Genomic DNA, 14,679 nt, shown 5'->3' with positions numbered 1-14,679 from the left:
TGAACTTTCTGCTAGTGATTTTGTTGCTTACAAAGGCCCCCAATTCCAGTGTTGAAACGCTGTGTAGTGTTCCTGGGCACCAGAAAGCTGCAATGTACTTTACGTAGAAAATACATAGTTAGATGAGCTTTGCTCAGGCATGAATTTTAGTGCCGTGGACCATGAGTTCCATGTGAATGAATCAACAGTATATATTAAATAAGACATCTTAAACAGGAGCACACATAAAGCAAGCTTATGCATTGATAGGTTGATGATAATGTGGCCAGAGACTCAAGGGAACCTAATTCTATCTTTCCACAGGAGCGATGGTTCAGGATTCACTAATTCAGTGGTTGAGGTGAATTTATAGACTATAACTACCGTGAATGATGAGAACTGGTTGTAACTATTTAACCTCTGCCTCCCTACTAAACTTCAGCCCCGGGGGCTATGACAACCAGAGCTATGTTCTCAATGGCCAACAAAATGCTATTATAGAGCAGTCATGTGCGTTCTCTCTGTCCAAGGAAAGAAGGTGGGAAGGGGGGATGATGGGAAGGAGAACACCAGGCAGAGTATTAGAATCTCTCATTCAAAATTGGTTTCCCTGCTGTGCTGAGGTTCAAGCTAGAACTATCAAGTACAGGTGGTTGTGTTTCTCACACATTCCATGGAGACCCTGGCCCTCTGCCCAGCCTCCCAGCGTCTCCCATGCTGGTGCCCACCCCCTAGGCCCACCAGACTGCAGGTCCTCATAGTCTTTGATGTCGTTGTCAGGTGTCTGCTCCACCAGCTGCTCCAGCTGCCTGTCCGTCAGGTATTGCACGTCGTCACCAAGGCTGCGGCGCTGCTGCTCTGCCAGCACGGCCTCCTGCAGGCTGAGGTAGCTCCTAGGGACCTGGAGGACAAGTGGACGAGGCTGGTCCCAGGGTGTGCCACAGCTTCTCCCTCTCAGTCCTAAGGATTCAGGACCCTCCGTCCCTCCACCTCCCCTGACCCACTTGGAACCATGGATCCTTAAACTCAAATACATGTTTTACAACAGAGAGAGGAGTGTCCCTATCCCCAAGAGCAGGAAGCAACCCTGTGGTTTAACTGAGTGAGGGGGTACCCACCAGCCTCCCTGCTAGTCGCTGGCAGCCGATGGTGCTGCCCACGTCCTTCATGTTGCACGTGACATGGAAAATCAGCTGCCGCAGCCCTTCCTGGCCTTCCAGACTCTTACAGGAAATCTCGCTGTGTGTGCGAAAATAATCCCAGCTTAATCACCATGCTACCCCTCTCTGCAAAGCACTTAGCGTCTTTGTTTTCCCAAAAGATTTATTCTGAACACTGGCAAGGGTGGGAAAACTCATTAAAGGTGACACAGGAAGTTTAAGGAGGCTTTACTCTGTGTGAAGCACCTTGCTGGGTACCCCTCAATACATCACTTTGGTCTGTCTTCCCAGCATGCCCATTTACAGAGGAGGAAAGTGGGGTACAGAGATATGATGTGAGCCCCTGGACACAGCTGGGAAGGAGCAGACTCAGGCTGGACCCAGGGCTCTTAACCAGAGCCAGCGCTCCTATTATTGCAGACCCTCCAGGGCTATCTCAAGGCCATCCCAAGAGTTCCCAAAAGCCTGATCCTGAGAGCCAAGCTCTCAGGTCTGCAGACTGACTGACTCACATACCAGCATCCATGGTACTTCACCCAGAGGGAACCCAAGAACCACCAGCGCAGTTACACCAATGCATGTTTTATTCTTATCAGGGGGCCCTCAATTCATTCATTAAGCCTCAGTTACATGTCTTCAAAGTGCACACAACAGCCCCTGTAACCTGCAGGCTGCATTGAGAGTCCAACGACAGGATGTTAGTGATAAGCCCAGAGCGATGGATCCAACCCATACGGCCCACCCCTCCTCACACTCAGCAGCTCCTTCCTTCCCCCACCCCCAAATGTGCAGCTGTCAGAACCACTAAGATTCAACAGGAGAACTGGGACCTCGCTCCCCCAGGGTCTGTCTTTGATTAATGATCTGCAAATGGGAGGGGTGGTGTCCAAGTTCACTTCTCTTAGTGACATGGGAACCATGCACTCTCGATACTGGCCATAGTGGGGAGGGGAGGACACAGAAAGGAAGTACAGAGAGGCATCTCCAGGACCTTCCCTCTAGATATCTAGAGGATGCCCAGGGCTGGTCTGCTGAGCTGCCACCCGCTACCCGAGGAGCCCAACCAAGCATCAGGAGCCTTCTGCAGGCAGGTCCCAAGGAAGATGGACACATCGGCCACCAGAGCACACAGAAGCAGGAGCAAGCACAAGGATGAGGGACACTCACTGTAAGTGTTTGAAAGTGATGTCTGGGAAGCCCGTGGCTCTGGACCCGGAGGGCGAGCGGCACAGCGCCAGCACGTAGGCACGCAGCGTTGCGATTCTCTCCACTCGGAACTTGGCTTCAATTAAGTCCAGGTGTGTTCCAACCACCAGCACCACAGCATTTGGGGCCTTGGCCTGTGACAGAGGACCCCACGGTTGAGAGCCATCTCCATTCATGAACAAGGATGGGAAACAGCTCCCCAGGTGTGCAGAGGGTGCTGAGTTAGTTCAGCCTGTGGGGAGGATTTCTGATCCTCCAGATATTCCCTGACTGCCTAAGGCTGTGAACTGGCATCAGGCCTGCCTCACCTTTAGGGCTGGGAAGAAGCTCAACTCCTCTTTCACACACTGGGATGGGGGCTCTTGAATGAAAGGTTAACAAGAAAATTACAATAGCACCCCACCCCTCAGGACCATGATGCTGGGGCCTTCTGTGAAGGCAAGGTGGTTTTCCTAACACCATCCCTTTTTTTTTTTTTCTCAGTACAGGGGATGCTTCAGAGGAGTGGCAGGACCCCAGTAATGCTCTGAGAACTGGGAATCAGAGAGAAGACCTGGCATCTCCTCACCTCGATGTTAAGCAGCCAGAACTGGAGATTGGCCACGGCTTCCTCTCCCAGCGCCAGGTTCCAGACCACCACATATAGGGCCTTGTCCGTGAAGAAGCACTGGTTGACGGTAGCCATGCTGGCGGGGCCCCCGATGTCCCAGACGTTGAATTCCACGGATTCAACCTACTTGAGCAACAAGCCACCGCAGGGAGGCATTTTAGAGACCATGGTCTTAGGAAACCACATGGAGAAAACTGAACTTTGAATTCTGTATTTGGGGTCATGTCTGAAGAAGACATAACCATGGGAAAGTTCCAGACCTCCTATCATGTCTCTTTGAATCAGTAATCCAGGCGAGGGCAAGAGGCACAGTTGCGACAGGGTGGGCTCTTGGGGGTTTCTGCCTCTTGCTAACAGAGCAGGGCCAGACAGGCCCCCATGGCTGGGGTGTCTGGGAAACACTACAGGGCATTACACTGGCTCTGTCACAGCTGCAGACTTAGGAGACATTTGGTGGGAAGACGCCCCCGCTCTGACCTCCTGGTCCTCACCAAGGTTTAAGCTCCCTCTGTTCAGAGGGTGGCCCCCAAACTGTGTAGGTCAGAGGGTGGCGCCCACCAAGGAGCATGGGAAACTCCCCTGATGTGGGAACCCAACACCAGAGGGGCTGTTGGCTGCTGGGAAAGGCTGTGTAAGCGGTGGTTTCTCTATTGTCGAATGAGGTCACAGCTGGCCTGAGAAGCTAAGGCAGCAGCAGGCTGTAGCAAGGAGTCTCTGCTAGGCAGTGCTTTGGCCTCGAAGACAGACAGCACGCTGACCTGATTTTGCATAACAATGAAAATGGACAGCTGTTCTCCACCAGCTGAAGGTCAGCCACACACAGAGTGACTGAGCTCAGCACTCACAGAGCCAGAGGCTGTCCTTCAGTTAAAGGAGGGGGAGTCTCATGATGGCAGGAAGGATGTGCACAGGAAAAATAATATAAATTCACCCCTTAGGCCTTGGATGGGCCATTTGCTAAAGAACAGCTGGATGGAAATGAGACTGAGTCATTGTTAAAAAGTCAAAGCCAAAGAATCTGGAAGATCCTGGTTATTTTGGAGACCCTTTGGATGGGTATTAACTAGATTCCTTGCTGGGGTGTACGGGGTGGGCCTACTATTAATTATCTGATTGTTCTGATCATAACAGATGGGACTCTATGTCTTTCCAAGCTGGGGGCTGAACTCAGGGTCTCACATACCTTACACACACTCTCTACCACTGAACGACAGCCCAGCCCATTCTCAAGTGGGCTGGTTTCTGAGTCTGTGTTTAAAGGTACATTGGCCTTAAATGCCTCATTTCTTGAACTGGGTTTCCTTTATCAGGAAAGATGTTTACAGTGAGACCCATCTTCAGCTGGCTCTGTGCTTGGGGACTCTGGACGAAATCATGCCCCATCTGGACATGGCCCTTCAGTTTTTCATAGGGAAAACTCCTTGCACCTTGGATTCCTGGTCACCACGGGATAGCAGAAAAACACAGGCAGCAGCTGAGGCTGACACTGTTCCTAACCTGAGCACAGAGAAGAGCCAACTGCCTGGTGCTATGTCCCGGGGAGGGAGAGCACCCCACCTACCCACCCCCACCATATCCAACAAGTTCTTTTTTTCTCTTTCAAGAGCAAGAAAATGTTCATTTCCATTTGCCTGGTACTAAATGGAAAAAAAGGGATGATGAATAGGTTCAGTGAGGGCTTTATTTTAAATAGAACTTTTCAGATCTTGGGGTGAAAGGCAGAGATCATGAGGGATAGAGCATTCATTTTAGGTGTGCTTTATCAGCTTCCCCGTTAGAGAAAAGACAAATGCTGGGGTGTTTCACTGCCTGCAGGGGTACTTTGTTCTCAGCCCTGGGAGAACCCCAACCCAGATAATTTGAATCTAATCTCTGGGGCCAGGAAGTAGCAAAGCTTGAGTACTGGTGTCTTTACAAGTCCCCCAGGGGAATCTAATGGACAGCCAAGGTTAAGACTCACTGGCCCAGAGCCTCAGCTTAATTAGAGGAGAGAAACTACAAGTTCCCATCAAGAAGTGACTTGCTGCTGCCTTTGACAGAGCTGGTCTGGAACACCACATAATGGCCCCTGCAAATATCCTGGGCCTTGGACAGCTGAGAAACCCTGGGCTCTTTGGGAAGAAAGAAGGGCCTTCATGAATGTTCCTCCCACCCACACGGATACTGCACGCCGACCATCCTTGACCTTGGCTTTGGAGCCTGCTGGCCTCTGGAGCTCCCACTTGGTGGTCCGGATGGTGGCCTCACTGTACGCCACCTGGGGGGCCCTGCCCGTCTGTAAGATCTCCAGGAGGGTGGACTTGCCCTGGCGCGGTGGACCCACGATGATCATCTTCATCAGCTTGCATTTCTCTGCTTTCCGCAGCTGAGCACGCAGGAAAGACAGCATTGCTTTGGGACCTGTGCAACGTCATGAAAGGAGAGTGGACATCACTGCTAACATATAAAGGGAACATGCTCACATCTCTTAGGAAGAAACGAAGTCCTGTTGGGAGGGGACGTTTCTCATGTGTTCTAGGGGGATGTAAAGAAGATGACTGGATCTGGTGGAGACAGGGTGCCATACCATTCACCCCAATGATGACGAGTCAACGTTAAGAATCTAGGGACAATGTCCTTGCTGCCTAAAAGGTCACAGCTTTACTGCCTGGCCACTCTCAATATAATGACCCATGCTTACTATTGCTCTAGGGACAGTTCCATAGCATCTTCCAAATCCTGAAGCTGGAGCTGGACCCTGTGAGTCATCCACTGTTTCCACCTCTAGAACCTCGCAGGTGGACCTGAGTTATTTTTTTTTTCAAGGGTGACAAGGAAGTGATGCTCTGGGGACAGGACATGGAAGTCCTACCTTCCTTTCTGATATCTGCAGGCACATTGCTGATGCTCAGGTCTTCTGTGTCCAGTTGCCATAGGTTGCCCAGCTGTCCCAGTTCAGGAGGGAGCTCTCGGAGGCCAGGGTTGCTGAGGAAAGAATACACATATGTGTGCACACACGCATACATGCATGCACATGCAGCTCCCATCAGCCTCTGCAGCCTGAGGAGACAACCACTGGCCTCCACCCCAAGCCCTGTAAATTAGGCCCTGATTTCAGGTAACCCATTTGAGTACCAAGTCCAAAGCCTTTCTTCCCGGATGCTCAGTGGTAGAAAGGGCAATGCTGTCTTCTGCAAATCCAAGTCCCTGTGGCTTAGAGCTGGGTGCCCTCCTCCAATTCCCCTCTCTTGTCTTCCAATTACATTGCCATCAAGAGAATTACTGCCTCCTCTAGGAAAGCCAACACACCTTCAATATTAATATAGCATTTCATATTTTCATCAAGTTTTACACACTGCCTAAAAGCTCCAGCAGTGTCCAGCACACAGTGAGTGCTGCGGAAGAACAAGGATGCAGGATGGAGTGTTCCACGTGACAGCCCAAATAAAGCAGCTGAAGCAGATATCCTTCTCACTCTCTGCCCCACCTCTGGCCCATGCTCACTTCTGAAAACCCCACTACTACCTATACTGACAGCTTCCCTAGAGACAGAGCCAACAGACTTCTCTCACTACACACTTACTTTCCCAAGTAGAGCTCTGACAAGCTCTTCAGCAGGCAAACAGATGGAGGGACTGCGTCAAGGTGGTTGTCATTCAGACAAAGGACTTCCAAAGACTCACTCAGGAAGGCCGGGAATTCCAGCACACACGCTGTGAAGACAAGACAAAGCAGACCGTTGGGTATTTTTAAAATAACTCTGGACCATGACAGCGTGGAGGCCAGGTGGGTATGTAAACCAATACAAGCTGCAGAGGGCTTTGTGGCAAACCCTTCAGAGTACAATGCTCATCTCTCCAGTAGGCAATTGTCATTCCACAGACATCCTTGCATCCATATGTGGCGAAGATGTGGCAAAAACAACGATGCTTGGTGGCATGCTGCTTGCAATAACAGAGAGAGGACAACCTATGTGCCCTTTATTGCAACTCCGTGTCCACAGGGAGTTGGTTTAGTGAATAATGGAATAATATGCAACTATTACAAAGCACGGGGCAGGTCACGTGTGTAGGTATGAAGTGATACTCAAGAGCCAGTGATGAATTGAAAAAGCAAGATGCAGAACCAGGTTTCTAGAAGGCTTATTAGTGTGTCAGAAAACATCTGCAGACATGCACACACACATACACTCACAGTGTGTGTTATATGCATGTACATATACCACACATGCACATATGCATATGCATGAATGTTACAGATGAAAACACAGTTGTTAGCAACAAAAAAATTCCACAATTGTTTCTGGAGGAAGGGTCTTATTCGAGGATTGGCTATTCAACCCATGCCCTTTGGTATTGTTTGAAAATTCTGTTTTCAAATATACATGTATTATTTCTTCAATTAAAAAAAAACTTAGTTAACTAAAAAATAATACTGTGGGCTAAGTCTTTATGTTGCCTAAGATGGCACTGAAAAGCGGGCCAACCCTTTAGTATTCAAGGGACTTCATTAATTAGGCTAATTATGAGATTACCATTAAAATCACGTTTCCAAGGTACCGGAGTGTTTGCATTGAGCAAAAACGTGCAGTGGGGGAAGGGAGAGAGCTTGGAAAAGGACACTAATGGGAATCAGAGGTTTAGATTTCTGCAAAATCTCTGAAGTGTCTTCATCCTCTCTGGGAGCTTAGGGAATTCAAGATAAAAGGAGTGCCTCAAAGTCCCCTCCCTGGGTTCCCAGCCAGATGCAGAAGATGAAGAAGCTAGAATTCTTTTGTTGGGCTGAAGCCATGTTTGGTTGCCTTTGATTCCCCCCACCCCCAACCCCCAAGCTCTGGCTTTTCTCCACACGTGGAGCTGTAGTATCAATAGTAATGGGGCAACCTGACCGTAGAGAACATTCTGGAAGAGAGGACTGCGGCATACCAAGCTCGAGGTCTGGGAAATGTACCCAGCTGGCTATAATGCCAATGAGACTCACTGCAGGGGCCCTGTGGAAACACAGTTGCAACAGACATTTAAAGATGACTTTGTCCCTCACTCGCCGCAGACGGTCTGCCTTGCCGCGTGCACTCCCTGCCGACGCCCCGCAGAAATGCTTCGACTACCCACAGTCCTTCGCCAGATGAGACCAGTGTCTAGGGCACTGGCTCCTCATCTCACTCGGGCTTATGCCAAAGATGTAAAATTTGGTGCAGATGCCCGAGCCTTAATGCTTCAAGGTGTAGACCTTTTAGCCAATGCTGTAGCTGTTACAATGGGGCCAAAGGGAAGAACGGTAATTATTGAACAGAGTTGGGGAAGTCCCAAAGTAACAAAAGATGGTGTGACTGTTGCAAAGTCAATTGATTTAAAGGATAAATACAAAAATATTGGAGCTAAACTTGTTCAAGATGTTGCCAATAATACAAATGAAGAGGCCGGGGATGGCACCACCACCGCTACTGTACTGGCACGCTCTATTGCCAAAGAAGGCTTCGAGAAGATTAGCAAGGGTGCTAATCCTGTGGAAATCAGGAGAGGTGTGATGTTAGCTGTTGATGCTGTAATTGCTGAACTCAAGAAGCAGTCTAAACCTGTGACAACTCCTGAAGAAATTGCTCAGGTTCTACCATTTCTGCAAATGGAGACAAAGAAATTGGCAACATTATTTCTGATGCAATGAAAAGGGTTGGAAGAAAGGGTGTGATTACAGTAAAGGATGGAAAAACACTTGAGGATGAATTAGAAATTATTGAAGGCATGAAGTTTGATAGAGGTTATATCTCTCCTTACTTTATTAATACATCAAAAGGTCAGAAATGTGAATTCCAGGATGCTTATGTTCTGTTGAGTGAAAAGAAAATTTCTAGCGTCCAGTCCATTGTACCTGCTCTTGAAATTGCCAATGCTCACCGTAAACCATTGGTCATAATTGCTGAAGATGTTGATGGAGAAGCTCTAAGTACACTTGTTTTGAATAGGCTGAAAGTTGGTCTTCAGGTTGTGGCAGTTAAAGCTCCAGGTTTTGGTGACAACAGAAAGAACCAACTTAAAGATATGGCTATTGCTACTGGTGGTGCAGTGTTTGGTGAGGAGGGTTTGACCCTAAATATTGAAGATGTTCAGCCTCATGATTTAGGAAAAGTTGGAGAGGTCATTGTCACCAAAGATGATGCCATGCTTTTGAAAGGAAAAGGTGATAAAGCTCAAATTGAAAAGCGTATTCAAGAAATTACAGAGCAATTAGAAACGACAAATAATGAATATGAAAAGGAAAAACTGAATGAACGACTGGCAAAACTTTCAGATGGAGTAGCTGTGCTGAAGGTTGGTGGGACAAGTGATGTCGAAGTGAATGAAAAGAAAGACAGAGTTACAGATGCCCTCAATGCTACAAGAGCTGCCGTTGAAGAAGGCATTGTTCTGGGTGGGGGCTGTGCTCTGCTTCAGTGCATTCCAGCCTTGGACTCACTAACTCCAGCTAATGAAGATCAGAAAATTGGTATAGAAATCATTAAAAGAACACTCAAAATTCCTGCAATGACTATTGCTAAGAATGCAGATGTTGAAGGCTCTTTAATAGTGGAGAAAATTCTGCAGAGTTCCCCAGAAGTTGGCTATGATGCTATGCTTGGAGATTTTGTGAATATGGTAGAAAAAGGAATCATTGATCCAACAAAGGTTGTAAGAACTGCCTTATTGGATGCTGCTGGAGTTGCTTCTCTGTTAACTACAGCAGAAGTCGTAGTCACAGAAATTCCTAAAGAAGAAAAGGACCCTGCAATGGGTGGAATGGGTGGAATGGGAGGTGGTATGGGAGGTGGCATGTTCTAATTCTCAGAATAGTGCTTTACCATTATTAATGAACTGTGACAGGAAGCTCAAGGCAGGGTTCCTCACCAATAACTTCAGAGAAGTCAGTTGAGAATGACTGAAGAAAAGGCTGGTTGACGTTTAAGAAAATCACTATAACCATCAGTTACTGGTTTCAGTTGACAGTATATAATGGTTTACTGCTGTCATTGTCCATGCCTACAAATAATTTATTTTGTATTTTTGAATAAAGACATTTGTACATTCCTGATACTGGGTGCAAGAGCCATGTACCAATGTACTGCTTTCAACTTAAATCATTGAGGCATTTCTACTACTATTCTGCTAAAATCAGGATTTTAGTGCTTGCCATCACCAGATGAGAAGTTCAGAAGCAGCCTTTCTGTGGAGAATAATTGTGTACAAAGTAGAGAAATATCCAATTATGTGACAACCTTTGTGTAATAAAAATTTGTTTAAAGTTAAAAAAAAAACAAAAATAAAAATAAAAAAAAATAAAGATGACTTTGTAATAGACCTCATTCCATAGGAAGATGTTCAAAAAGGCTGCTGCTTCTTTTTTTTTTTTTCTCTTCAAGGAAACGGGATGATCAATGTCAGCCTGCATTAATTCACATTTTTCACGGAAGAACATCCATCAAGAGAAAGATTTGCTTTCTTCCCAGAGAAAGGGAACATTCTGAACACCTGGCCCCTGGGCTTTCCAATTCTGAAGGTTCCCCTGGTGTTTATGAAGCCTTTTTAAGGAATGGATGGGTGGAGTGAGGAGCTGCCGCCCCAGACGGAGCAGCACCTGCCACACACCTCCTGGCCCAGCGTGGAGAACTATGGAAACTGGGCTGGCAAGAGCATGGCTCGAGGTATTTATGAACTGTAATTATTTATTCATAAGTTATTTATGACTCTGCTGGTCTGAATTTTACCGTAAAAACGGCCATCCAAATTATTTTTGGACAAGGCTACTGCAAAAATATGACCACTTGAATGTAGGTAAATCTCTCTGGAATTTCACTATCCATCTGCAAACAAGTTGTCTTTTATAGATAATTCTTTACCCCAGGGTCAACATCCCTGAGACAATAGCCCTACTGAGAAAAAGGGTTCACAGGCCACCACCGGCCCCCCACCCACCCCCCCGCCTTCTTTTCACTCAAGTTCAATCTTTTAGAAGAAATTGAAAAAATCAAGAGGCCTTTGTCATTTGCCAAAGCCATGCCAAAGCCAGGGAACATCCTGGGGGTGTGGCCTCTTCGCCCCGGTCCTCAGACAAGCTCTTATGGGTCACCGGCAAAGCCAATTTCATCAGAATGGGTGCATGTTCCTATGGAACTTGCCATGTGTACTGGGAACTTCCTGACTGCCATTTTCCCAAGGGAGTAGATGGTTCCACTGAGTCAAAGTCCCCTAGAAGGGATTCTGCACTTCTAAACTCCAGTTAGGTACCTTCTAACACACAGGGCTCAACCCACATGTGGCTTGCGGGATCAAGATCCACCCCAGATCCTCTTTTCATGCCCATCACCCCACTTGGCATCAACGAGAAGATGGTGTTTGTTTTCTTTTCTTCCCTGCCTGCACTCAATTTCTGACGTCCTAAGGCCCTTCATTTAAAAGGGACCAGTTATGAAATTCATAATTGCAATCCTCTATTAGTGTGGTGAAGGATCTTTTCATCTGTCTCCTGGCAGTTGTACAAACTGCTTCTATCTGTTGCTTCATTTTTTTTTTCCTCCATTTTTCTTCTTTTGCTTATTGGGACTTTTTTTTAATCAATTGGTAAGCATTCTTTCTGTATTAGGGACATATGCCAATTTGTGTTGCAATAATTTCTGTTGTAAATGTTTCTTTTCATCCTGTTTGAAAGATGACTTTGTTTATAATACCTTTTACTTTTCAATTTTTACAAAGTCAAATATTTTAAAAAAAAACAATTTCTGACTTCCCAGCTAGCTTTTGAAGGTCTTCTGATATCACCCCTGTATCATACATATGTTCTCTTTAATGTCATTTTGTTTTTTTCTTTTTCACTTAGATCTGCTATCCACATGCACATGATTTTGGTTAATGTAAGGTAGGGAATCTAGTGTGGATTTTCTTCTTCCAATTAGGCAGTTATACCAACACTACTTATTAAAACAACAAATATTCTTTTCCATTAAATTGAAATACTACCTTTATCATATATTAACATCCTTCACAGTTGTCCCTCAGTATCTGTAGGGTATTGATTCAGGACTTGTCTTCTGATGCCAACATCTGCAGATGTTCAAGTCTCTTATATAAATGGTGATGGTGTGGCATCTGCATAGGGCCCACATACATCCTCCAGTTGACTTTATTTATGAGATAATGACAAGGAAAAGATCTGTATGTTTTCAGGACAGATGTGATTTTTTTCCTAATATTTTCAACCCATGACTGGCTTGAACCTGCAGATGTGGAACCTACAGACACAATCAGCTGACTGGATTTAAGTAATTTAAGTAAATCTATTTTGGACTCTCTTATCTTTTCCACTGAGAACATGTTTCTTTTTTGATCATACATAAACACACATACTTATGTGTGACTGACCTGTTTGCATACCATGTGTACATACACACACACCAGCCCACCAAAAAGTGCAACAGAGCAACAGACCATTTAGTTCACCTCCTGCAAATGTGTCCTGGTCTTTCTGGCCAATTCCCCCTCACACCATTTGTACTTGTGAATACCAATCTATGAAATTGAAGGAGAAATTTACATTACATTTTAAAATTACCTAAAAATTGGTTCTTGTTTTAGGAGATAGCACCCTGAGGGATATTTCTGAATGTAACTGGCTTTAGAAGTCTTAGCTTTGATTAAAAAAAAACAGTTGATCTCATTGAAGTAGAGAATAGAAAAGTGATTACCAGAGTCTGGGAAGGGTGTGGAGAAGGAAGGATTGACATAGGATGGTTAGTAGTTATGGGGTACACACAGGAGGAATGACATATAATGTTCTACAGCACAGTAGGATAGCTATAGTTGACAACAATTAATCGTACAGTTTGAATTGCTAGTAGAGAGGATTCTGAATGTTCCCATCACAGACAAATGATAAATGTTGGTGGTATGGATATACCAATTACCCTGATCCGATCATTACCCATTATAAACAAGTACTGAAATGGCATACTGAGCCTTGTATGTATTCAGTTATTATGTTGATTAAAAAGAAAAATATAATTAAAAAGAATAAGTGTAGAAAACATAAAAAGTCTTGGCTTTGAGGTTAAAAAGGAAGGACGACTGTTTACCACGAGTCCACACCTTCCCCCTGCACTGTATGGAAGAGAACAGACAAGAAATTTCCCTACAAATATTTTGTGCTAACCTGGCCTTGTTGGGTGACCAGTACAAAAACTCCAGGCAAAGTTCTGTTTCTGATGTGTTGGGGAAGACCACATGCTCTTCCACAATCTCAGACTAGCCTCAACCTGTGGGGCCAAAGGTGGCTGTGGGCCCCAGTGGACATTGCAAGATACTACAGTATGGAAGGAAGGACTTAATAGCACTGGTCTCCCAGCTCCAGGACTGGACTTCTACCATCCTGGGCTGAAATCTCTCTCTGCCACTTGAGCTGGGAAATCAGTCAACACTCGTGCTACAGACTGGAGCATGTCCTCCAAAGGCATATGTGGAAGCTCAGACCCACAATGGGATGGAATTTGGAGATGGGTTTTTGGGGAAGCAATTAGGTTTAGATAAGGTCATAAGGATCCTATGATGGAATTAAAATTTTTATAAGAGTAGGAAGACAGTCCAGAGTCTCTGTCTTTCTCCCCTCACCCTCTTCACCATATGAGTACAGAGTGGGAGGTGGCTGTTTGCAAGTCAAGAAGAGAAACCTAATTCACCAGAACCTGCCACGCTGGAACCCCAACCTCAGATGTCCAGCCTCCAGAATGGCGAAAAAATAAATGTGTGTGGTGTAAGTGATCCAGGCTATGGTATTTTATTATGGTAGCCTGAGCTACTAAGACACCCTGAGAGGCTTGGTTTCCTCATGCACAGAAAGGAGAACTGCAGCCCATATCTTATCTTTGTAACCTATCTAGGGCATGCTCAGCATGCAGTAGATAGCTACCAGCATCCCTGGACTCCAAACAGGAAACCAGGGCGTCAGGACACTGGCATGGCACACACATGAAATGAGAAACAGGCACTGTTCACCTGCGGATTTTTCAGTCATGGTCATCTCTGGCATTCCAACAGGGCACTGAAGGGTAAAGCCCATGATGAGGCGATTTCTCCACTTGGTGGAGCAGGGACCCCGCCTACCCCTCTGGTCTCAGTACACCATCTCTCTCCGCCAGCACCCACCTGCCTCAGTTCCTGAACGCTGGCGGCCTCTGGTGGTGAAAAAGGAAATACGCTTTGTTTTAAGTCCATCTTCATTTCTGTGGGAGGAGGGTACAAGAAGAATCAAAATTTAAGGAGGGCGAAACAAACCCATTATTATCTTGGTTGAAACTATATCCTGGTCCATGGAGAAGGCAGGAAATTCTGGCAGCAGGTGTCTAGGCTCCTTGCAGCTAATGTACAGCCGTGAAGCTCAAGGGCTTTTGGGAAAGGTGTTTAGAAAGGATGATCTAACCCCAGCATGACTAGCGGTTTCCATTCTCGGGCTTTTCCACGGAGGCAGGTGTGAGTGTTTGTGTGCTGAGCCTGGCATATTCCAGGGGCTGTACATGACGCGCCCCACTCCCTGCCCGGGGTCTATGTTCTGTTGAGAAGCTGAAGAAGTGATCTTCAGCAAGTGACCCAGAAGGCTGCTCTCCAGGGCCCAAAGGGCAAGCTAAGTTCACCTCCCACTTTTTACCTTTTACTGGAAAGTGTTGGGGTGGTTACCCCATTTCTTCACCCAGTAAACACAGTGGTCAGCAAAGGCCTTTGTCTTCTG

The 14,679-nt window shown here is 46.2% G+C and overlaps 1 protein-coding gene and 1 pseudogene across 1 annotated transcript in view; one reads left to right on the top strand and one right to left on the bottom strand.

Annotated features, from left to right (window-relative positions):
- Lrrk1 (leucine rich repeat kinase 1) overlaps positions 1-14,679 on the bottom strand; it is a 156,086-nt gene that overhangs the window by 35,828 nt on the left and 105,579 nt on the right. The window contains exons 12-19 of the mRNA XM_077799968.1: positions 14,100-14,176; positions 6,518-6,647; positions 5,807-5,919; positions 5,141-5,355; positions 2,914-3,078; positions 2,307-2,479; positions 1,098-1,218; positions 721-880 (exon numbers count right to left, since the gene is read on the bottom strand). Of these exons, the coding sequence (XP_077656094.1) occupies positions 721-880; positions 1,098-1,218; positions 2,307-2,479; positions 2,914-3,078; positions 5,141-5,355; positions 5,807-5,919; positions 6,518-6,647; positions 14,100-14,176 (1,154 nt within the window). The remainder of the gene's footprint in view (positions 1-720; positions 881-1,097; positions 1,219-2,306; positions 2,480-2,913; positions 3,079-5,140; positions 5,356-5,806; positions 5,920-6,517; positions 6,648-14,099; positions 14,177-14,679) is intronic.
- Positions 7,967-9,999, top strand: LOC144255312 (60 kDa heat shock protein, mitochondrial pseudogene; annotated as a pseudogene).

The sequence above is a fragment of the Urocitellus parryii genome, chromosome 6, assembly GCF_045843805.1.
Source record: "Urocitellus parryii isolate mUroPar1 chromosome 6, mUroPar1.hap1, whole genome shotgun sequence".
Taxonomy (NCBI): Eukaryota; Metazoa; Chordata; class Mammalia; order Rodentia; family Sciuridae; genus Urocitellus; species Urocitellus parryii.
The sequence above is the reverse complement of the archived record's forward strand: the minus strand, read 5'-3'. Positions and strand labels throughout refer to the sequence as shown.